Raw genomic sequence first — 25376 nt, 5'->3', positions numbered from 1 at the left:
TTATTTTTTTTATATTTAATACAATTAACCGTTGCTACGATATTGCAGATACATCCTTTTGATAAACTGCATATTCATATACTTTTTATGATTTTCATCTTAATGTTCTTAGCCTAACAAGTAGTTGCAATAGAGGTAGTAGTTGAAGTAGCAGTAATAAATGTAGCAGCGGTAGTAAAATTAGTAGTAATATGCACATACTGCCTTTTGGTCGATTGATCTTCCCTTATTTGCATTCTCTGAAAGTTCCAACTTAATATTCAAATACATTCTTGAGATACACTCTTTTGACAATGTGCATGCACATAGATTGGAAGAAAGTAATTAATTCAAGTAAAACAGACGATTCTGATGTAATAAGTTATACTATTCCACCAAGTTCTTGTGGTGAACTACTACACCACCAAGTGCTTTTCATGTGGCAGCGTGAGTTAAATTTTAAAAAGAGGTAAACCGCCAACAGATTGCTCTTCTTACCGTCCAGTTTCTGTTTCTTGCAATATTAGCAAGGTCTTCGAGTATATTCTTTTACCTAATCTAACTCAAAATATTTCTTTCTTTGGTGAAAATCAACTTGGTTTCAGACCTAATGTGAGGTGCCAACATGCTCATCGTGTCCTTTCTTCTATTACACTTTCTAATTCTTCTAAAGGTAAAGGCGTATATCTCTGTACACTTGATATTTCAAAGGCTTTTGATTCTGTTGTTCATAACCAGCTTTTCTATTCTTTGGCTTTTTCTGGTGTTAATTTTTCGGTTATTTACCTTCTACGGTTCTGGTATTCTAATTCTTAACTCCGCCTGAAATCTTCTCCAGAAACAACTATTGAAGTGCTTCGTGGTGTTAGGCAGGGAGGTGTTTTATCACCGACCCTTTTCAAAATTTGTATTTCTACTGTTCTGGAAAAGATCTTAGGCACTTATTTTTCTGGTTCTACTGATATTTCTTACATTGCCTATGCTGATGACATTCTGTTGATTAGTCGTACTAAGTCTGCTCTTTCTGCGATGGTTTCCTTAGTTTCTCAGTCTATCCTAAATATTGGTCTATCCCTGAATCTTGACAAGTGTGAATCCTTATCTTATAATCTTAATTAGTGTAATCTTAATCTTAATCTAATCTTAATTAGTGTAATCTTAATCTTAATATAATCTTAATTAATCTTATTAGTGAATTTTCTGTACTTTCTGTCTCTTCCTTTCAGTGGCTTGGTATTACTGTTTCTAATTCTCTAGCTCTCTTTCGTAAACAGATTGTTGCTGATTCAGTAAGAAAAATTCAGTTCAGTTATTCAAAAATTGTAGCAAACCGTGGAAAATATAACAGAAGAGCTCTTGGGCGCTTATCTTCGACTTTTTCTGATCATTCTGTGCTTTATTTTTCGGGTGTTCATTCTGTTCTTAAGCTAAAGGACTTAAAAAAGATTAAAGTTACATATTTCAAATTTTGCAAATTTCTTCTTTCTCTGCCGCCATGGACTAGAAATCGGTATTTAGTTAAAAAATGTCTATGTTACGGATGTAACTCAAAAGCTCGGTGACCTACACAAAAAGCTTTGGTGCAGATTCATTTTGTAATACTGGCCCTGACCACGGTCTTCACAGTTCTTTTCTTAGTTTAATTTAATTGCTAGTGTTTGTTGAGTACTTTTTTGTTTTCCTTTTTAATTATTATGTTTATACTCCACTTGTACTACTTGTTGTCTTGTAGTTGTGGGTAATAAATGATTGATTGATTGATAGTGTCTTTTTATTCAGTTCAAATTTTCCTCAATTTTTAAATGTAGTACTGTGATTCTTTCAGTAGTAGTGGTAGCAGTAGTAGTTGAGGTATTAGCAGTAGTAGCATGCAAATATTGCAGTTTTGGTCAATTGATCATCTCCCTTATCATTTTCTGAAAGTTCCAAATTAGTATACTCAGTCGTTCTTCAGTTAAGCCCTTTCGACAACCCGTATACACATAACGTGTCTTGATTTAATTCAACACTCTCATCAACCTTCTATGAAAGACTAACCTGAATGCTCTTTGTCTTTTTAGTATGGTAAAAGTAAAATATACATACCTTTCTCAATAACATATACTATATTTAATGAGTGAATGAATCGCCCAGCTTACAGCCCTTGCTCTGGGGGCTGTGAGGGGGTTGACATCCTGGATCTTTCGAAAATGCAGAAGAATAAAATGTCTCAACCTTTTGATGGATGTTTGTTTTGGAAAAAGATGGGCGTGGGAGAGGGGCTGGTTGTCCTGAATTCACTATTGACTCTTAAAAAGAGCACTCTAACTACCAATTTCCGATCAAATGTACCCTATACAAAGTTCATACGGCCATCAATTCCATAAAAACTTTATATGCCCCCAGGACATAACTTAAAACCCTTGCCCCAGGGCTCTAGTAGGTTGTGTCACCTCTAGAAGCTTTGTTATATATTCTTTGGACTATTTTTAACAAAACGGTTATCTCACAATTTCGATCCGATATGTTAGAGGAAAGAGGGCGACAAGGGGAGGGGGTAGTTGCCCTCCACCACTTTTAAATCTTAAAAAGAAACTAAAACTTTTAATATCAAATTAAATGAGCCTCCTCTAAAGTTTTTACGGCCATCACCTCCGTAAAAACCTTATATGCCTTCGAGGTATAACTTACAACCCTTGTCCCCGGGTTGTTTCAACCCAGAAGGCTTTATTATATCACTTTTAGACTATTTTGAACAAAATGGCTATCCCAAAACTTCTATCATATGCATTTGAGGAAAAGAAAACATGAGAAAGAGGGGGGGGGGGGGGCTAGGTGCCCTATTGTCACTTTTGACTTTTAAAAGGGACACTGGGACTTCTGATTTGTAATTGAATGAGCCACATCCAAAGCTTAAACGATATACGACCACCCTTTCCACAAAAACCGTAAATGTTAACAATGGGCAACTAGTATAGCTTATAGCCTTGGGGGGAGGGGGTATCATCCCCAAAAACATACTTACAGGACCTTTCAAAGATGATTAACAAAATGGTTACATCAGAGTTGTGATTGGATGAGTTTGGAGAAATGAGGGGGATTTAAGGGGGAGGGGCTGTTTGCTCCCAATCACTTTGGACTATTAGGAAGGGCACAAGAATTTCTGATTTCCGGTCCAATGATCCTTTCCGAAGTTTACGCGACTATCCTTTCCATAAAAACCTTATATACCCCGGAGCATTATTTCCTACCCTTGCCTTGAGTGCTGTGCGGGGGGGGGGGGGGGTCATGTTCCCAGATATAGTTAATGGACCTATCAACTACGCTGGAAAAAGAGATATCTCAAAATTTTGATTGGAAGTATTTGAGGAAAAGATGGGCATGTAAGGGCTGGTTGCCCTCCAATCATTTTTGATTATTAAAACGGGGACAAGAACTTGCAGTTTCCAATCCAATGAGCCCCTTTAGGAGTTTTTGAGACAACTCCTTCGATACGAAGTGTCCTAGTATAAAAAAAAAAAAAAAAAAACATTGTGGCCACATCACTCTTTAATTAGGCAGCACAATTATGATTACAAATGTAAAGACCACTTTCCTTGGAAGCATAATCAAGAACTAAAGAAAATAGAATTCAATACTCATACAACTAACCCCACACCAGAAAAGTAAACATGTTCTCGCCTTCATTACATTTTCAATCAACAAAAAGAATGCCAGAAAAGTACACTTGAAAACCTTGAATGCTAAATCTATAAAATCCTGAATGTTAAAACATGTTTTTTGTTAAATTGTATTGAGGTGTCGAACAATATTCCACTTTTCTGCTCCTGGTCTAAAGGACCAGACTTTTTCTGCCCTAGGGGGGGGGACATTACCTCCCCCCCTGTGACTGATCTAAAGGTTTTCTACGCCAATAAAAATTCAAAGAAACAGAGACCTAACAGTGCAGCTTTTTCGGTTGAACACATTGACATAAAAGTACACAACACGTCTCATTTGCGGGAAAATATTTTGTATAAAAGAATAAGATTCTCTATAGCCGGTTTCAACTGTCGAGTCTTTTTACTGGAACCGGTAGCAAGCATGTCACCCAACCTTGGGGCAACTAGGATTAAATCCGAGGACCAGTATAGTCAAAGAGAGATCAATCCAATGCGCTACCACAGGTTATTTGTTATATGACGAAAAAGAGAAGAAGAAATGCGACAAATACAAACAGCCCACAACCAACCTGATTGATAAGATGGCAAACTTTCAATAGGATCTGGTCTAAAACCCCTCTTCTTTCTGCTGCTTTGATAAGATTGTTGTTGGTTCCCAGTCGCAAACTCATGTCTGTCATCCTGAAAAAGAAAGCATTATAAATAAAAACCCTTAGCAGTGGCCCTCAAAACTTTTTTCTCTAGCATAAACTGTTCAAAGGTTGCCTTTCAGTAAAAAATGCTCACAGCCATGACCAATACTTCTAAACTGTATCCCCCCCTAAAAAATAAGTTAAAGAATATACAGCAGATAAAATATGGCTAATACTAGCTACAAGGCTTCTCTAAGAAGCCGTTCGTCTTGTGTCATCCGTTAGTCCATGGTTGCCTCTTTATTGGGGTCAAAGAACAAACCTTAACCCATTGCCACTCTCTAAAACACGTTTAAAAAAACTTCCAAGTGAGGAAGAATTGCCATTTGAAACTGATTCAGGAATGGTAACTATAGTTTCGATTAGACTTACTGATGAAAGTTCATAGCAAAAACTTATTTATGGGAATTCAATAACTAGCCTGAAACCGCAGAAACTGTGTCTGATCAAAATGAAAACGGAACCACTGGAATAACCACAGCCAAAAACTACATATAAAAGAATTATAGTCCCATATCTTGAGCAACAAGGAAAGGTTCACTTTGCATGCAGGGATGTGTCACCTTTTTTCTCTTCTTCGCCAGTGGGGAAGAGAAACATTATGGCTCGTGTGAAAAGAAATTACTATAAAGTGAATATTTCGATCCTATTTGGTCTCAAAACAATTTATTCTGGGTTACTATTGGCCGAGTTTTACAAGATGACATAACACACGATATTTTTTGACAATATAATGAAACACACGTATCTTTTGAAAATATGCTTCTCTCGGATATGATGTAATATATAAGTGACTCCACTTCCAGCTTCGCTGTGGTTCCTAGATGCATTTTTTAAATGTTTTACCAATAAAACAAATCCTGAACAGATTACTAAAATTAGTCGTATTTATTAATCAATGAATAAAAGTAATTACTTGGTTAGACAAAAGGATTACTTAATAGAGCAAAACTAACGAAATTTTTGTACATCGATTCACCAATTGTTTTTTTGTTTAATTTTTGAGCTTCAGACAAAAAAAAAATATTCCACAAATATTTTTAATTTCTGCATTTTTAATTAAGTACTAAGTGCGTCTTTAATCACCAGCTCTTTTGTCAACTTCTTCTATTACCCTCAAGTACAAAGATTCATAAATTGTCCTTAAAAGTAGAGAACACCATTATACAAAGTCCACGGAAGGTAAATCTCATCTTCTTAATTTATTGGTATCTTTTGGCAATCTTTTACAAGGATGCAAACCCTCTGTTCTCAAATCTCAACAAATATCCAGCTGCTGACAAATCAAAGTTTATTCCTTTTATATACAAAAAAATATAAATTTCTATATTTTCCATAAACTCTTATATACAATAAATTATATACAAATTTACCTAAATAATAGCAAATTCTGTATTCGTATTAAGTTTTAAACAAACAATTAAAAAGTATATAGATAAACCCAGAGGTGAGTTGCATTGATAGAGTATAGGCTATTCTTTTTTTTTGCTCATAAAGGGTGATTAGATTTAATGCAGGCAGCGACCAATTCAAACGAAAATTGAATGTTCTTTTTCTAATCTAGAGATTAGACAATTTCCGAGGGGGAGAAGATTTTGAATCTTAAAACAGAGGGTTTTTAGACCCAAATTTGTGTATTTTCCTACAGAAATCATTGAGATGAATATGGACCATAGTAGGCAGAGTTGGTGGGTGGGGGTTGCTTTATGATCAACAAATATACTTCATTGTTTGAATTTTTTTTTGTAAAACTTTTATTAATCTCATTTAATTCTTTGGATCACACCAAAATTAAAAATTATTAAAAACAACTTACAAAATACGATTTTTTTCCCATACTAAAAGAATAAATAAACGGATTTACCTATATACAAGGGAGGCTACTGCTCATCTGAGCCTTTGCTCTTTACGATTAAGTTTATCTGATGATCTACTAACCACCGTTTAAGATAAAGTTAATGTTGTTAGTTTAGGATTCCGAATGTGGTCGTAGTTTTGGAATATGTACTTGAAATATTCCTAAAGGTTAAAAAGTACTTTCTTATAACTAAATAGAGATCTAAAATACGATGAAAACCGTGTAGTTACCGCACTGAGAAAAATAGGTTAACGCAGGTCATGTAAAAATTGCGTGTTTGAGGATGGTGATTATATTGTTGCAATAAACCATTTACATTTTACAAATAAGATCATTGTGATTCAACCCATTAATCTAGATTTATTCATTGGTCGTCGCAAACAAGAAGTACCAAATACGGCGGTAGAAACAGCTCTTAGTTCATACATATAGTCACAGAACCTGTAAGTCCTAAAAAACCACGAATAGGATCAATTTTAATTTGATAGCTATATCTATATATCTATATAACTATAACTATATCTATATAACTATATATCTATTTCTATATAACTATATAACTAAATATCTATATAACTATAACTATATTCATATAACTATATCTATATAACTATATATATATAACTATATCTATATCCATGTAATCATGATCATGTGCTTGTTTCCGATAGTATTGGCAGTCGTGCAGTAAGTGTAAGCGTACTTAATGATTTTGTAGTATCTGACCATTTGCCGTTGTCTTTCAGTACTATGGCTCCATTTAACCGTGCACGGGTAATCCAAGATTCAAAGTGTTGTACTGTGGCAGAATGGAATAAGATTGATATACCCCAGTACCAGCATTGTATTGATAATATTCTCGCAAAGATAAAAATACAATTTGAGCTTCTCCAGAATTTGGCTCCGTCTTCAATTAATGAAAATCGTATTAAGTTAAATATATATGCGTCACTTATTTCACATGCGATATTACAAGCAGAAAAGCAGTTTGTCCCTCGCACTAAAGTACGAGTTGGATCCCAAGTGAAGGACTGGTCCCAGAATTCTTTACTTGTTGAGGCTTGTAATAGGGCCAAATTCTGGCTAAGTATCTGAATAGATTGCGACCGTCCCAGAACTGGTATCGTAACCAGATCCGTTTATCCGCCAAACGCCGTTTTTCGAAAGAGCTAGAGAAACATAGAGCTACTATTCGTTCCAATTTTTCTGAAAAGATTATTAATAACCCAGGACTTCTGTGGAAAAATTTAACACATAAAGAAAAACAAAAGCCCAACCAGTCATTTAATATCCCTCCCGAACTAAGGGAGCAACATTTCTCCAGAGAGTTTTCAGAACCAGACCCACTAATAGAAAATTCCTTCCAAGTTACACTCGACAAGATACTTTCGATAAGGGACAAATGAATGTTTACTGTATCAGTTTTGGATGTTTATAATTTAATTTGTAAAATTAAGAAACCTTTTTCAAGAAGTACAGATCATGTTTGTGCCAAACACCTCCTACATGGAGCCCCTTTTCTTTTTTCCCACCTTGCCCCACTTTTACAAATGGTGTTCACAAAAGAAATAGTTCCTCCCTCCTTTTCAACTGGCCGTCTTTCTCCTCTCCTTAAAAAGAATAAACGCTTAAATGAATGTTCACCATATCAGCCAATAACGGTAGCTACAACTTTCTGTAAAATTTTTGAGAAGTTGATAATGCCTGAGCTGGTTGATAAATGCTTTATGCCCCCACACCAATTTGGCTTCTAGAAAGGAATAGGGTGCGCTCATGCACTGACGGCACTGTCTTCAGTTTAGATTGATGGTGATAAATCAGGAGAGCCGTTTATTCTGGGGACCCATGATATCAGCCGTGGCTATGATTTGATAATTCACGCGCATATTCTCACTGAATTGTATACACGTTAGGTCATACCTGAATTATTCGTGCTTTGTATGATAAGTATAATCATTTAACTGTCACTGTTAATCTGCCTCATGGAATAATTACAAAGATAACCATACCAGTTCGTCGCGGAGTAGGGCAAGACGCCCTTACATCCCCAATTGTGTTTAACAACTGTATTCTCGACGCACAATCTCAGGCAGTTTCTTCCTGTATTCTAAAAAGGATAGATGTGTCTCTTATTGCTTATGCGGACGATGTCTTTAACTCCAGCCGGACGGTAATGGCGTTTGAGAAAAATTTTTCCATTTTGAGTCGAGAGCATTCAAAAATAAATCTTAAATTTAATGCTGAAAAGTCAGAAGTGGTACTATTCAACTGGGGCCCAGTTCCCGAAGGATTTAATGTTGATCTTAATGAAGTATTGGTTGCTCCTAAATTTGAAATGAATTATCTTGGCCTCCCAATCGGTAACTCCCTTAAAACAACTAAAAAGCTTCTCATTCACCATTTCCAGCACCGGATGTCCAGTGCCTATGGCGGCATAGTTTCCAATAAACTTCGTTTTAATCACCAGCTGCTAGCTAAATTCTATAACTCATATGCGCTCCCGAATTTTTTTTATACCTTGCACCTTTTTGGCGTACCTTTTCGGCAACGGAATCAAAGCAACTCCGACGAATTTATTACCGGTATGCTAAATATCTTCTCAGCCTCCCCCCCTCCCCTGGGCAAGTAATTCTTGGGCCAATAGGAAATACGGTCTAATTGACCCCAATGCTGCCGTCGGCAGATGCATTACAGCTTACAATAGGGGAATAAACGGACACCCATGATGTTCCATTTTAAAACAATAGGTCTTTCACGTTTACTGTTTTTGTGTTTGCTGTATATACTTCATGATTGTTTGGTTTATTATTATACTTGTGTGCTTGTTCCATACGTTTTATCCTTGTTTTATTCGTGCTTGTCTATGTGCTTGTTACATTGGCTTGTGCTGTCATTTTCTGGTTTATTACTATGCTTGTGCGATTGTTCTATGATTTTTAATTTCGTTTTATTTGTCATTATCCGTCTTTTCCTTTTGCTTTTGTTTTTTCTTTTCTTCTTCTTTTTTTTCTTTTTTTTATACTCTGTTCATCATTGTATTTCAACGGGTTATAAATAAATTCAATTCAATATAACTATATCTATATCTATATAACTATATATCTATGTCTATATAACTATATAATTATAACTATAACTATATCATATATAACCATATCTTCTAAGCATCTATAAAGTATTAGTAACATTAATTAGAATTTTTATATTATATAGTTTTATATGCAGTAGCATTTTATATACAGCAAAGATTTGTAAATAATTTGTATAATGACCTTAAAGAAAGAAACATAAATTTCCAATATCATAAGCATGTCCTTTTGGGATTTTTTCAAAACTTGCTTCTACAATAAAAGTGCAAAAAAAAGGATATATCTAGGGACTGTTTGAGGCACTCGTTTGACTGACCATATATCAAACATAAACTGTACATAAAAAATGTTTCGATACTACTTTCTGGGGTTATAATAAAAGAAAGGTGAAGAAAGCTTAACCACAATTTACTGATGAAGAATGATGTATTACCAGAATTTGTTCCTTTTGGACATCCATCCGGGCCAAATGGATTGTCACCGAATGGGAGGGAAGAACTCATTGGAAAGAATTCAAAGAAAATTGGAGCTTTGTTGGAGAGGAAAAAGGGAAGCCTTTAGGAGATTGATTGCGGCGGAGAAGGAGCGTGCGTAGCGGTGTTGTTCTCAGGCGGTTTGGTGCTGCAGTGGGTTGTAAGTAGTAGTCAACAAAAAAAGAATGTAAGACTGCTAGAATCCAGCATGAACAAAGGTAAATCAAAATTTAACCTTTGGATGACTTGATATTGCCCCAGCCCTTGTTTTATTGGATGTTTTATTGCATATGTGACTTTCTAGTAGAAGTCTAAAAAAAGAATGTGACGATTGCTAGAATTTGTAACATAGTCATTATAAGGTTTATTTCTCTTTACTAAATTAAATCCGCTATCGAAATATAAGCAAGGAAAACGCTAAATCCAGGATGAAGGAAACGAAATCAGAATCTAACCTGAGGATCACTTGAAATTATCCCAGCCCTTGTTTTATCACATGTTTTATTGCTTGACTCTTCTGAAATACAAGCACTTGAGCTGGTAGCTCTGTCTTCATCTCCTGTAATTCCATTGCCACCATCAAAAGCAATATCTTTTACAGGCTTTTTATGAGAATCCTCATTGAAATTGCTTTCCTCTAACAGAGGTTCAATCTCTGCAGAATCATCAGTCTCATCATTTCTGGCAGTTTGGCGTCCAACTTCTGGTTCATGATAGTTCGTTGTCAAGCTGCAGTCTGAAAATTGAATGCTTAAGATTAGTGATGAAGAGTGGTGAGCTCGGAAATTGATCAAATATAGCAAGGAAGAAGGCTCAAACTATAGAATTATTTAAGGATGGAAGACCGAGGTTATTACCAGATTTGTATACTCTTACATGGCGGTAAGCTGTTTATAGAGAGACCAAGGTTAGAGGAGTGTCATGAGCAAGTATAAGCTGGTATTCAGAAGCAACAAGACAAAGATAACAAACATGAAAACTAATCATAAAACTTGTAAATAAAACTGGAAAGAAACTAATCAGATGAGAAATATAAAAAAATGAATTATTTGATATTTATTTTTAATAAATTTATAAAATAATAATTTATAAAATAAATTACAATATAAAAAAAAATTATTTAAAAAAATAATATAAAAAAAATAAAATTATTTGACGAAAAAATATTTACATCAGGGCAGTTGAAAAAAATCATTTAATTTAAAATTACGAATTTGTTTTGGCCTATATCGCATTTTAGTTTTCATGTTGAATCTACTATTTTGTACTTTTGGTAAAAATGTTCATTATTCTACCTTATGAATTTAAATTTATATAAAAAAAATCACACAAAATTAAAGAAAAAACATAGAGCCACTGGAGACATTTTGGGCCTTACCATATTCATATACTATTCGATCTCAGATTTTCAATATGCTAGCCAAACAGCCTGCTTCGTCAACTCTCTAATTAGCAAAAAGAACGCTTCGTCCCTTTTTTGTCACGTCCCGAAAATAATTTGGTCCTTCAACCTCCGCAAATAAAGCCCATCACCATCTTCCCCCACTCGCTTCGGTTAGCTGCTCGAACCTTTTTCCATTACATAATTGTTATTATTATGTCATATTTCAGATCGGCGCTTTTCATAAAATTTTTACAGTCGATCTCCATTCCCGTGGTTCAAGAGCTACTCTAAATCTTGTTTTAATTTGAATAGTCAAGCTGAAAAGTCACTGGATGGATATATAAATAAAATTGTATGAAATACGTCCTACCTCTCATTCATTGACGTATTATAGAAACCGATTTTTCTTTCCTTTAGATTCTTTCAGCTTAGCGTGAGATAAGAAAAAGAGAAGTGAAAATATAGATGAAAATATATAATTTGGGCTATATATTTTCACATTAGTGGGGAGGAAGGAGGGTAAAGTATTTGGAAATTGTGAAGTTAGAAAAAAATTCTTACCACATACCATGCAGAATGATTGTACCAAACACATTAGGCATGCATACCCGCTGTACTTTACCCCCCCCCCTAACGTGCAAATATATAGCCCAAATTTGTTTCTAAAGTATTATATTTTTATCAGGCTTGGGTATATTTCATTAGGATTGAGCGTCAGAGAAACATTTTAGAAGAACTTTAGCTAGGGCGTATATCATAAGAAGTACCAATAAATGGATAAATAAATAAATGGACACGTATTTGGTTTGTATGTATAGTTCTTAAATTTCTAATCGATGTAAAATAATGACATTATTGCAGTTAAGGCGAAATCTTTCTCTCAACGGGCCATGCCATTATAAAAAAGAGCCAAATTCATCTGAAAAAAAAATGATAAAAAAACCTTAAAAATAGATAATTTTAAACAATAGAGTTTCAGGTGATTCCCTGAAAAGACCTAAATAGAGCATAAAACCTCTCAAAACTAGACTACCATTGAAATCATGATTGTAGAAAAACCTCTGACAACAAGGAAAATCCCACTTTTGCTTTTTTAGCATCAATGTGTCTGTTTTTTTCCCTGGGGAGATTGTATCTAATGTAACAAATTAATGTACATAGAACGTCAAGACAAGTCGGTACATGTATGATATAGCCCCTACCGCTCAAGTTGTTCATTCATGGACGCGTTATAGAACCGGTTTTTTTCGTTAGTTTCTTTCTGCTTAGCATGAGAAAAGACAAAGATAAGTAACATAATAGATGGAAAGTATATAATTTAGGCTATATATTTGCACATTAGGGGGGGATAAAGTATTTGGAGAGTGTGACGTTATAAAACAATTCTTATTTCATAATGTGCAGAATAATTGTACCTAACAAATTAGGCATGCAGATCCGCTATACTTTACCCCCCCCCCCCCCCGCTAATGTACAAATACATAGCCCAATTCTTTTCTAAAGTATTACATTTTTATCATACTTAGGCATATTTCATTAAGATTGAGCGCCAGAGAAAGATATTAAAATAATATTAAGTAGGGGCTATATTATACAAGTACCGACAAGTTTTTTACTTAAACGGGATAAAAGTATATAATTTCCTTTTAAAGTTAATTAAATAGATTAGGCCACAGAAAAGTGTCGTTTTTTGCCATTTTGTGCATTCTGTGTAAACTCTGAGAAAGCCGATTAATTTGCGAAGGCCTAAAACCCCAACTGAAGATTTGCAGTTCCTAATATTGAAAACCATGGTAAATATGAAAATCTCATTTTGACATAGTCAACTGTGTGCTATGCTAAATTATTATAACATAATCTACTGTGTCTATTCTTTTTCTTTTATTTTTAATTAAAGAGGTCCTGCCACCTGAATCAATGGGTCTTGAAAAAGAAATGGCAGAGAAAAAATACATTAGGGTAAATGGTTCACGATATCACGATATCGTTGCAATGTTATTGAGACACAAGTGACCCCACAGAAAATTATCTATTCAGAACTTCTAAGGAATCTGCTTATTGAGCGAAAACTTCAAACATACGTCGGAAATAACTTTCACAACTATTTCCGGTTTGCCGATACAGAGCAACTCGAAATTCCTTCGAAATTTTTATTTTCTGAAAAGGAATGTTTCCAACAAAACCTCATTTTCCAAACTGATTAACGACAAATTAAGCAGGTTTAAGGTTTATGTTGAAACAGCATCATTGATAGGAGATAGCGAATCATTTTGCTCGAAACAAAGAATTTAGATGTTTATAAAAAAAAAAAAAAAAAAAAAAAAAAGTGTGAACTAGCTTCATGTACCACAAGAGAGACCAGCTTCAATTGGGACTGACTATTAAAAAGAGCATTAGAAGTTCCGATTTTTAATTAAATGAGCCCAGCCGAAGTTTATAGGGCCACATCTTCCATATGAAGTGTTTTTGGAAAAAAAAAATTAAAAACAATAAATTGTAATTCAACACTGAAGCCTTATGGCCTTTACTATGGGGAACGCTATAGAGTTGCCTCTGATCAGTCTCTTCTACGGAAAGACAACCTTTCAAATTTTCTTTGGGGGCGAGGGACTAAAGTGTCAAAATAGATTTTCTGGTCATAGTTTTGTAAACTTCAGACGTGGCAGAGTTGTCAGGCCAAATCTTTCTCTTAGAGGATCCCTCTCTATGTAGAGATCAATACGAAAAAAGAATTAGTTAACTATAAACTTCCAAACCATCCTGAAATATGAGGGGATCTGCCACTATCTCAACAACCATATTGACTATTCAGTCTAAATACATTATTTCAAATGATGAGAGATTATAAGGAAAAATGCACCGGCCCTCTATATGGATCAGAAAGACTATGGATCTAATGGAAAGTTTGAAATTAAACCGCACTTCAGCACATAATTGTCATAAACGAATAAAGTCTCGAATGTGCTAATTCAGACAAATAAAGGCTTACAAATGAATTTCTAAACTGACTGTTCATTTTATGCAGACACCATTTATGTTAAGAGCGAGACGATACTGCTCGGTAAAAAAAGAAAAGAAAAAAAAAGGATATTTTATGTATGACATTTCGAAAATTGCAGATTGATTGTCTATCTCCAAAGATAGGAATGTGGGCATATTTGGGCAAAAATTGATTATTTAGATTATAAAATGGATGAAAAGAGTACTTAATGGTGGCAGAATCTTTTTCTCAAAGTGAAAAAAATTCAGATGAACCCCCTTCCAATGTTCTCCATCCACCAATTCAACCCAATCTCCCCCGGAAAAATAAAAAAAAAGCGGTCATTACTAGAATTCTCAGGAAAAATCTTGGATATCAGTCTGAAACCTCTGTTCTCGACTTTAGACATATTCAATTTGATACTCCAAACTAGACCAAATCAGACCCGGTTTTGGGGATATTTTTCTTAATTTTCAAATCCTTTTTCTTTGCTAATAACTTTTTGCAAGTAACTTGAGACTAACTAATTTTACATATTTGTAGCGTGTGTGTGTGGGTGTAGATCATTATTTCATTTTCAAAGTTTCATTTTTTATGTTTTAGTTACTACCAATAAGAACTGCTCTTTATTTACTTTTTAAATTAGTCTTAAGAAACTGTTGAAATTCACAATTATTTAAAATAGTCTTAAGAGAAAAAAAAACTGTACACGCTACTATTACTCGTAAAAAGGAACCTACAATACATATTCAAATATAGCAGAGGGGTTCCCCTCATGATAAGTAAAAATCTAAACTCTAAAAATATTAATTCCCCTCTTTATAAGTAATGCCGAAGGATTGTCTTGCTTCAACAAATTTTACAGTTCTAACCCAGTTTCCAAAATATGACCATACATATGGTTTTAAAATTTAAAGACAGAAAGTGTAAAGTGGGAACAGCTATTCAGATTTTGATACATCAATTAAAAACTGTTCAGGTTTTAAGTGAATCTTGGTCAATAAAACAAGAATACAAATTTAACAAGTAAAACAAAAATAACAAATTCATGAATGAAAATTCAAATAAAAATAACAATATTTTCAATAAAAAAATTAAACAGATAGTTTTTCAAGAAACCTTAGGGTCCAAAACAGTAAAAACATATTATGACTTCAGGTTTTAGGTTAAAATAGCTAAATCAAAACTCAGCTTAATTAAATAATTGAGCTACAAAAATTTCTTATCACTTAAAAGGAAGTAATTACAAAAATAATTCTATTTTAATGCAGCTTTTTAACAGTTCATTTAAAGGGGGGAAATCGTATTTTTGGCCCTATCTGTATCACTCTTTAGCTAAAATAGCAACAAAGGCCACACTGCCTTTACATCATAAACAAAAAGTAAGACAATAGGGAAATTTTTGTGTAAGACAGTGGAACGCAACTTTAAATGAATATTCCGACCCTATATCCAAGGGCCGTCCTCAGCAAAACAAACGAAGAAAAAATTGAAATTGAAATCAAAATAAATCGTAATATTTCTTTAAATAGTTGGGGGAATATCTGCTTAATACCTTATATACAAATTTAATTATAAATGATTTAACTAATTATATAGTAAATAATTCCACTGAACCTGTTATGGATAGACCTTCTAGGCTGGCTGCCAAAAAGGCGAGATTATCTTTAAGAGCTTGTCTGTAAGTGTTTTTTATTCCATTTGAATGAACTGTCCTTTCTCACTTCGCTTGGTGTACCAATCCTGGTTGAACTTCCTTGAAGTAATGATGCAAGGGCTGTTTTGAAAATTTCAAAAAACTTTTTCAGTTTTAATGATTGAATTTTAATGCGAGTTTCTTTTATATTGGTGTTTCTTCGTTTGTTTTGCTGAGGATGGCCCTTGGATATAGGGTCAAAATATTCATTTAAAGTTGCATTCCACTGTCTTATAAAAATTTCCCTATTGTTATACTTATTGTTTAACACTCTTTAGCTAAGAATGTTACCATTGTCTGATGTTGTTCCAGGGTCTCCAAAGCCTTCGAATGGAGTGTCATCACAAAAGCCTTCAAATGGTGCATCATCCATGAACCTGAAAAAACAAACAGTGAATTGCAGGGCAATAAATAATAAAGTATATACAAAACAAACTTGACTTGATACTGACACTTCAGTCAATGCTTGTTTTCATCAGCAAGGAGAGGAAGTAATGAATAAGATGAGATGAGCAGTATTTGGTGTAATCTGATTAGTTTTTTTTGACAAAATGTCCCAAAATGATTGGTACACACAGGTTGCACACTGTATCAAATTAATTAGCTAAATTTACCTAAAATTACCTAAATAAATTACCTAGGATTCCGAAAACGAAAAGGCTATCAGACAGTTCACGGTAATGAACTGCAAGTGAGGAGCAACATGGCTCGATGGTGATCAAAATTCTAAAAACAGATGTTTTATACCAATATATACATCAAAATAATTGGTGTGTTATCCTGATTCCAAATATATAAGATTCAGCAGATCTAGAAAATTGGCTGATTATCAAAAAACAAGGAAAACACCCCACAATAGTCAAGGAATGTTAATCAAAATCATACCATCAGATTCAGCATATTAGAGGATCCTATTGTGGAGGTTTCAAGCTTTGATCTACAAAAAATGGAATTTTGTTTTTTTTTTTGCTAAAAGAAAAATTATGGAGGTGTGTTTATTTGTTTTTCTTTTCCCCAGGGGTGATTGTATCAAACCATTGCTCCTAGAAGATCAGCAGTGGGCTCATTCGAACGAGAATTCAAAGTTCTAGTGCCCTATTTAAGTGACCAAAAAGGCTAAAGAACAGCTAGCTGCCCTTCCATGTGTCTCCTCCTCCTAAAGTTGTCCAATCAAAATTCTCGGCCATTTTGTCCATCATAGTTTAAAAGCCCGAAACTTATGCTTTTGGTCATGATACAAGCCTCCGTAGTTTCTCATGATAGGGTTGAAAGCAGTATTGGGAGTTTCTTTTTTTTAACTATGGTTATAACCATTGCTGGTTTTTATTACTATGCCAAGACATCACAGTTAACAGCCAAAATTTGAGCAATTTTTAGGTGGGACTGGGAGTTTCCCATGGGAATGAAAGCTTATGGGGGAGCTTTCCAAGAGAAATTTTACACCAGAGAGAGGGGATTTTCTGGCATTATTGAAAACCATCACAAATTAAATAAAAAAAAATCAACTTAAAATAGCCTAAGGAGCAATATTAAAATTTCAAACAAGCAAAGATTATTCCATAAATGAGGAGGCTGCTGTCCCCCCAAAAAATTAAATGAAAACATCATGGCAGTGTCAACCATGCAGTGCATCTTGGATTTTCCAGCATTATTTGAAAAAAGATTAAAAATTAAATATAAAAAACAAGTATTTTCAACTGAAAGTAAGTAGCAACATTAAAACTTAAAACAAACAGAAATTATTCCATAAATGAAAGGCCCCCTCCTCCTCATTGCCAGAGGTATTCTATTTACATCACCCAAAATTTGTTGTGCCAAAATGGAAATAAGTAGTCTAACATACTTTAAAAATTAGCAATTGCCATCCCCATCTACATTTTCATGGATTGGCACCCCTCAGTATGTACTCAGAACTAAATTACCAATAAGAAATAGGAATTAAATCCTTCATAAATGATTAACTATTATGTTGATCATTTTAGCACTAATTTAAGCCTTTTGAGTTTTATAATTTAAGCCTTTGAGTTTTAGAGCAAGATCAATTTTGCAAAATCCACACATCTGGTTTTCATTCAGTTACAGAAGTCAAGCCTCACATAACACTTATAATTTGACAACCATAACTGGATAGATACTATCTTGATTCCTAACCCCAATACAGTCTAGTCAACAAACATATGTTCATATTTAATCAAATGAGAGATGATAAGAAACTCATTTAACTGAACACTTTCCTGTAAAAAAAAATGGACAACTGGACTATTATTTTATTTGCATGCTTTTGCCAACAGCAAAAGCAAATAAAATGGTATTTTTTTAACATCTCATGACATGATATCATTTTATTAAACTTTACATAAATTAATGGCACTAAATTATGATATCCTATCATAAAAGTGCAATGATAGCCTACTATGTCCTTGTTTTATAGCCTAACAACATAACAGCCATATGTACATAAGAAGAATATGGAGACTTCCCAATGAGATTAATCTGAAGCACCTCCTCTCCATGAAAACAGTAGCCAAAAAGGAATATGTATTTTACCCTTATTCCCCTAAAAGTCAAGCTGTTTCTGCTGATGCTTGTACCAAAATTTACCCTTAAAATTATGTATATTTTAAGACAGTTGGTAAATTTTAGAATTTCTTTGGCTGGAAAATCATATAATGTTGGATATTTCAATGTTTTTGTGACCTTAGGATTACACAAAATACTTCAATTAAAGTGACAAATAAAAACAGTGGTTTTCTCTGATTCAACTTTTCAAAATTTCCAAAAAGGATTATTTTTTGCAAAGAGTGAAGACAATTGACAATCTAACAAAATAAACAACTAACAATTTTTGGTATTTTTTTAAAGACATGGCCAAATCAACTACTTGTTTTGGCAAAAATTCAAACAGCTAATTAAATGGCCTATTTAACTCAATTCAATACAGATTCTTGTATGGATTTTTTTTTTCAGGTGAAATACCAGTGAAAGTTTATGTTTTATTGTAATTTGGTGCTAATAACCAAGCAAAGAATTATTTATATTTAAAGACACTTGCAAAAACATATTTTTTTCAATTGTCAAAATTGCAGACAAAAATAAAAATATTAGCTATTTTGTTTCAAAAAGAAAGATGAAATTTTTATGACAAAGAAGAGAAAAATCCATTTTTTTTACAAAGGATAGCAAAAATGCTGACATACTGTGAATAAAGATTGACTAAATAATTACTTTAACATGAATTCAAACTGGACCCACAAATTATTTGCTGTATCAAGAGGGCTCTTAAATTTAATATGACTTAAGGCCTGTTAATCACTATTCCAATTCAATACTGTACTAATGATTACTAATAAACTGAGGTTTTTTTAAGGAATGAACTTAACTAGCCTAGATTTCACTAAAGAGGATCTTCTCTAGTAGCAAGTATGCTCCTTCTAAAATAATGCTAATTATATTTGACAGGGAAGGAGTAACTCCTCAACAAACTACCAAGGTTCTAAATAAAACAAGTCTACAATGTGAGAAGTTAATCAAACTACACTTAAATAATTCCTAAAAAACAGACCTATAGATGAATGACCAAATTGGTTTGTTTTGAGAACTGTTGCTAACTAAAGATGAATGTCTTTAAGGCTTTAACCAATAAAACCATAACCATTGCCTTGAATTTACATAAATATAGGCTATCAACTTAAATTTTAATATATAAAAAGGTAAAAAGATAATACTTGGAATGTTTACTAGATGTAGGGCTGATTAGGTTTGTACTCCTTTAAACTATATGAAGAAATGATGCCTGAGTGCTTCTGTTATTTATCCATAATTTTAAGGGATTCCAAACTAAAAATATATACACTATATACATACAAAAATATTTATATAATCCATTTACTGAACTTCATAAGTCTACCTGTTTAACTTTTGAAAATACTTCTTTTCAATCTATCTGAATAGAATTCAGTTTTCTCAGTAAAAATATTATTAATAGATGGCACTGAAATTGTTATAGATGTCACTACTGTCAGCAGTATGGCTTTATAAAAATCTTGAAACTAAGTAGATGAATAACAATACCTTGGTTTTGATCAATAGCCCAAGAATGATTCTTATTAAAATAAGTAAACAAGAAAGCAGCATAATGCTACAAAAAAACTCAAGAAAAGTCAACTTCATCATTTCTTAAAATAACAGTCTTTAATCTTCATTTGCTTTATTATAAGTGTGATGCAGATTTCAAGATTTGTACAGCATTCTAAACTTAAATCTCTCTATAAGATTAAATGGTAGTAAAAAGGAGAAATAAACTTCATACAAGGGCTTATTTAACTTCAAAAATGCTTTGGTGTGGTATTTGTTTCTGTTTTTAACTTTATTTATTGTTCATTGAGCCAAGCCTGATTTAAAAAGCAAATTTTAAAAATATTTGCAGTTGAAAGATTCTGTCATGATCTTAAAGACTGTTATACAGGCTGCCAGCATTTACTCACCCTGAAAATATCCTCCCCCCCCTACAGCTGGTTGGTCTAAAATCACTTTTGAATCATAAAAAAAGACTTGAACTCTCAATTTCTGATCTACTGAGCACCCTCTGAAGTTTTTGCAATCATGAGATGGAGGTGTGGATAAGGAAGGGGCAGTACCTCTCCTATATAGAATGAATTCTGCTCATTTTGGCGTTTAATGTACTCTTTACATTCAAAATAACAGCATAGATCAGAAATAATCCCAGAAATCATAAGGGAATACATATCAATTTCATGTTTTTGATACATAGAGCTCTACCGCCACCTCCCCCTTGTCTCTCCCTTAGAACTAATTCTGTATTTATCTGATGACTCAATGAGAGCTGGGATTTTTTGGCATTAAAATGAACCCTTTGAGGCATCTCCCTCCCTCCCTAACAATAAAACAATCAGAGAACCCCATTGCAGAAGTTTAAGTGCCTTTTTAAGTTTTGTAATTTAAGCATTGCTTAAAGACACTATTTAATATTGGGAAATATAGGGACATTTTTAGCCGGGGGGGGGGGGGGGGTTGATTGTCTGGGGACACTTTCAGTTGGGAGTAAATTTTTGAGAATAATTTCTTTTCAGCAAGGATATATTTTTTGGGGAGGGGGTATTTTCTGTAGGGGGGGTGTAAACGCCTAGAACCATTATACATGAGTAACTTATAAATCATAGCTCTTGGGAACTGTCAGTTTCATCATATAGTGATGAAAGAACCCATCTAAGAACTGGTGGCTCTGATGTCTTATCTTGGGGATCCATAATAGCAAGACTGGTGTCTTGTGTTTTTAAAGTTACCAAGAGATGGGTGGCAGATTTGCCACCCAGTATTAGCAAACAATACAATATCTATCAAGTTATGGTTTTCATAAAATTAGCAATAAGAAGTCAAACTTCCATCCTACCTAAAAAGATAGTCCCTGTTGAAAAGTACCCAGAACTGGCAGAGAAAAATGAAGAAAAAAAACATGTTTGTTTACTGCAAAAATTCAAATTTCCATGAAAGCCCATGGTTCAAATTTCGGACTTCTGACTGCTGGTTTTAGCATCATTTTTAATAAACTTGCAGTGCAAAAGAGTAAGACATTGTGTAACAATGTTATACAATTGAGACCAGTAGACCACATTCACCATCATATAACAAAAAACTAGTCTACTGAATGCAAGGATGCATATGTTTAGTCAAATGAAGTGTAGCAAGAGGCTTGACAGAATAACAGTTTATAGAATGTGATTATATGCACAGGCTTACTTTTGTTAACAGAAAGAAACACTGTTAGTTCCGTTATTTAAAATATAACTTCCTAGCATAAATGATGAATTTCCGCAACCATATGAAGTGATCATATGGTTGTGGAAATGATCAGAAAGAGCACAAGTTGTAAGAATTCTTATTGCTCCTTGTCTACCACTGTTTTAAGCAGCATTCCCCAGGGGACCATTCTTGGGCCAAGTTTCTTCAACTTATATATAAATGATGCACCCAATCTCCTCTCAAACCTCCTCACTCTTTATGCTGATGATTCTAAACTTGTTGGCAAGGCAGCCACAACCTCTGACTGGCAATTTATTCAAAAGGACCTTAATATTCTTGGGAATTGGGCTGATACATGGCTCCTCTACTTCAATATTGACAAATGCCATGTAATCCACTTTGGTAATCATGACACACATCAGCAATACCATCTCCAAGGTAACCCCGTTTCTGCAGTCTCTGAAAAAAGGGATCTTGGAGTAATTGTTGATCATCAACTACAGTTCAGCACCCATGCAAAATCTGTATCATCGTCTGGCCTCCAATCTCTCGGAATGGTCAAGAGAACTATCTCTAGCAGATGTCCAAGTGTGTTTATGAAGCTCTACAAGGCACTAGTTCACCCGCGCCTAGAGGTTGGAATGTCCCTGGCATCACCCTATTTCAAGAAGGACAAAGAAATTCTAGAAAGAATTCAACAAAGAGCAACCAAAATGGTTGAAGGCCTCAAACAAATGCCATACAAAGAGGTTTACGTTGCTTGAAACTTCCTACTCTTGCATACAGGAAGGAACATGATGACATGATGATGACCCACAAAATTGTTTCAAAAAATGTTCTCCCTCATCTCCTTACCCCTCCCCCGGAACATTCTGTGACGTAGAGGTCATTCCAAAAAGATCTTCAAGCAATGCTCCTTAGTCTGAGAAAGAAGCCAATTTTTCAGCCAACAAGTAACAAACTTGTGGAATCTACTCTCTGAAAATACAGTGGCTGTTGATTCAACAGGTACATTCAAGAAAAATCTAGACAAAGAATGGCTACAGCAAGAGTTCCTGTACAACTGGGAAGCTGCTGAGTCCTCAACCAAAATTTAGCAAACAACCCTTAGAAGTCATAACAGAGCATTAGAAGGATGAAAATCCTTAATTTTGCTCCAAGCTGTGATTAAGGTAATATGTATTTACTTCTAGAAGTAAAACATTAGTTTTGGATAATAATCTAGCATCCATACTTGCATACAAGCAAGGGATGAATCCCCCATGAGACCAGCCCTGAGGACTCCCTCCTTAGAACAAACGAAAATAGTGGCTTAAAAAGGTATTTTTTGTGTTTTGACCCCCCCCCCCAAAAAAAAAGAACCTTGCCCTATCCCTGTCAAAATTTGACAGACAGAGATCTGCCCAAAGTATAATCTTAAAAAGCTCAAGGACCAGAAAATAGTGGAGATGGTACAGGAAAAAACTGAAAGTTTCATTTCAATACATACATTCCCTAATGGTGAAAATCCCATTTTCTAGAATTTTAACCATAAATTACAGCTTAACTGCTAATCTTTGATGTATTGAAGATAGTTTGTGCAGAAATCAATTCTTTGCCCTATTTTCAAAGACAGCAAAAAAACCCTCATCTACATCTATACCATACTATATTTTAATGACATTGCTGGCAATGTCAGCAGAGAGGAAAGAGACATAGCCCCTAACCAAAAAGAATATCATTTAGATAACAATGCCCAGCTTTCATATGGTAATAAATAATGGACAAGCCATAGTCTGAAAATAATGGGCCTTTGCTCTATACCTCAAGGCATCCCTAACATTTTACTTCAAAACAGCAAAATAGTGTATGAAAACTATATATTTATACATTATTTGCCTTTTTAAGACTCCCTGCCAAAGAAGAGAAGTAACAGAGCAATTCATTTCCTCTGCAGAGGAAAACACCAAGTTACAATAACAAAAACATTATTTCATTAACTCAGCAAATTTCTATTTAATAGATTTCCTAAGTTGCTTCCTATTTACCTGCATACCAGACCCCCCCCACCCTACAAAATGTCTGGATATAGTCCTAGGCTATATCCAAAATTTCCTGTTTTTTTTCAAATCTTATTGCCTGCTATGAGCCAACAGTTGACAAGAAATAAGTAAAAAAAAATATGCAAATTAAAAAGAACTAGGATAGCCTGGGGCTACTTAAACTGAAAGCAAATAGAAGTTTTTTTCTGGATGGAATCACAATTTAGAATAAAGTGAGGATAGTAATTCTCTTGACTGCTCCTCAGTTCTTATTCAAGTATGGCTGACCCTTGTTTTTCCCAGTTGTTCTTGTATAGTTTGTTGCTCTACTACTGGGCATTGTCTGTCCAATCATTCCATAGATCAGTAATACAGCCTGAAAATAAGTTTCACCTTCTTTGTTTTTCTTAAAACGTGTGGACTTTTAAAGAATATTTCCTGGGCTAGCTCTTTTTGTCAACAGTGAAAATTATGCTGAGTAAGGTGGGTAATGGGTGGGATGATTATGTCCAAGATTCATTAGCAGTACTATTATGTGGGACTCTGCCCTTTGACTATTGGAAAAAAATTACTTTATAAGCTTATATAGAATGGTACTATCCAATCTCCTTATAATTAAAAACATTTTAGTCATCTAGTTGGAAAATTTGGCCCAACTGTATAGGAGAAATCTATATTTGCCAACTAGTTGACAATAAATGTTGCCCCAGCAAAACTTTCATTTTATTCTCCCCAGCAAAACTTAATTTTTCCAACTAGTTGACTAATAACTTCTCTCCAGCAACACTTAAATTTGCCAACTAGTTGACAATAGATGTTGCCCCAGCAAAACTTTCCTTTTCCAACTAGTTGACTAATAACCTATTATGTTCAAAACTATGTTTACTTGCATTAAATTCAAGCAGCTAAGAATTAGCCCAGGAGCAAAGAAGCTTCAAGTATACCTACTAAAACTGAGAGCTTATTGGTAAGATGACAGAGCCAACAAGTTAATATGTTTAGAACACATGATTTAAGGCAAATTTTCATTGTAAAATGCAATCAACAGAATTTATATCCTAAGGCATAAATCAGCACAACAATTGATTCTCCATTCAATGCTCTTTGTACCATAAATATAGCAATGTTGCAACAATCACTAATGTTGCAACTGTGAAAACATTCTTCAAAGTTTCATTCACTTGATTTTCCTATACAGAATGAAAAAATAGAAAAATTCTAGTTTATGAGCCACAGTGAAAATTTTCTAGTTTCTGTAAAGGAACATAAACTTATGCTAATCCACCTATAATGAATGGTAGGTAACTTATTGGTTGTTCAAACCCATATTTTGAAATTTAAATGAACATAGGTTGAGGTCTAGTTCAACATAGACTAGGTAGATGAAGAGTTTCCCTTCAGAAACTGGTAAGGCTGGTTTGGGTTGTTCATTCCACAGAAATCAGACAAGAAAAAAGAAATACAGCATTCAATAATAATCACTACTGTTCCAATTCTGTCCAGTCCTAGATATAGCCCTAGGCTGTACACAAAAGTTTGCTGATTGTATAGGTTTTCCAAATTAGGCTTAGGCTATTGTTATTTATTTTTTTTTTTATTTAGGCTAGCCTACTTATTTTTTTATACTTTTTTGAGCTTATTTCTATCTGCAATATGTTAGTAGGCCTATAACCAAATAAAGCCAATTAAAAAAATAAAATGAACAACCTTTTTTAGGCGATGTAGCCTAGGCCTACATATGCAACCTCACACGGGGGGAGGGGGTTGAGGTGGTTTGCAATTATGATAGTGGTATCTATAAAA

The 25376-nt window shown here is 34.0% G+C and overlaps 1 protein-coding gene across 1 annotated transcript in view; it reads right to left on the bottom strand.

Annotated features, from left to right (window-relative positions):
- The window catches only part of LOC148949939 (uncharacterized), a 49592-nt gene extending 27609 nt beyond the window's left edge, over nucleotides 1-21983 (bottom strand). The window contains exons 1-5 of the mRNA XM_089091745.1: nucleotides 21798-21983; nucleotides 19018-19070; nucleotides 16084-16169; nucleotides 10188-10468; nucleotides 4190-4301 (exon numbers count right to left, since the gene is read on the bottom strand). Of these exons, the coding sequence (XP_088947871.1) occupies nucleotides 4190-4301; nucleotides 10188-10468; nucleotides 16084-16169; nucleotides 19018-19070; nucleotides 21798-21983 (718 nt within the window). The remainder of the gene's footprint in view (nucleotides 1-4189; nucleotides 4302-10187; nucleotides 10469-16083; nucleotides 16170-19017; nucleotides 19071-21797) is intronic.
- Nucleotides 21984-25376: the final 3393 nt, after the last annotated feature.

The sequence above is a fragment of the Artemia sp. Qi Xiang Cuo genome, chromosome 7, assembly GCF_049724085.1.
Source record: "Artemia sp. Qi Xiang Cuo chromosome 7, ASM4972408v1, whole genome shotgun sequence".
NCBI lineage: Eukaryota > Metazoa > Arthropoda > Branchiopoda > Anostraca > Artemiidae > Artemia > Artemia sp. Qi Xiang Cuo.
This window is presented reverse-complemented; position numbering and strand designations above follow the sequence as displayed.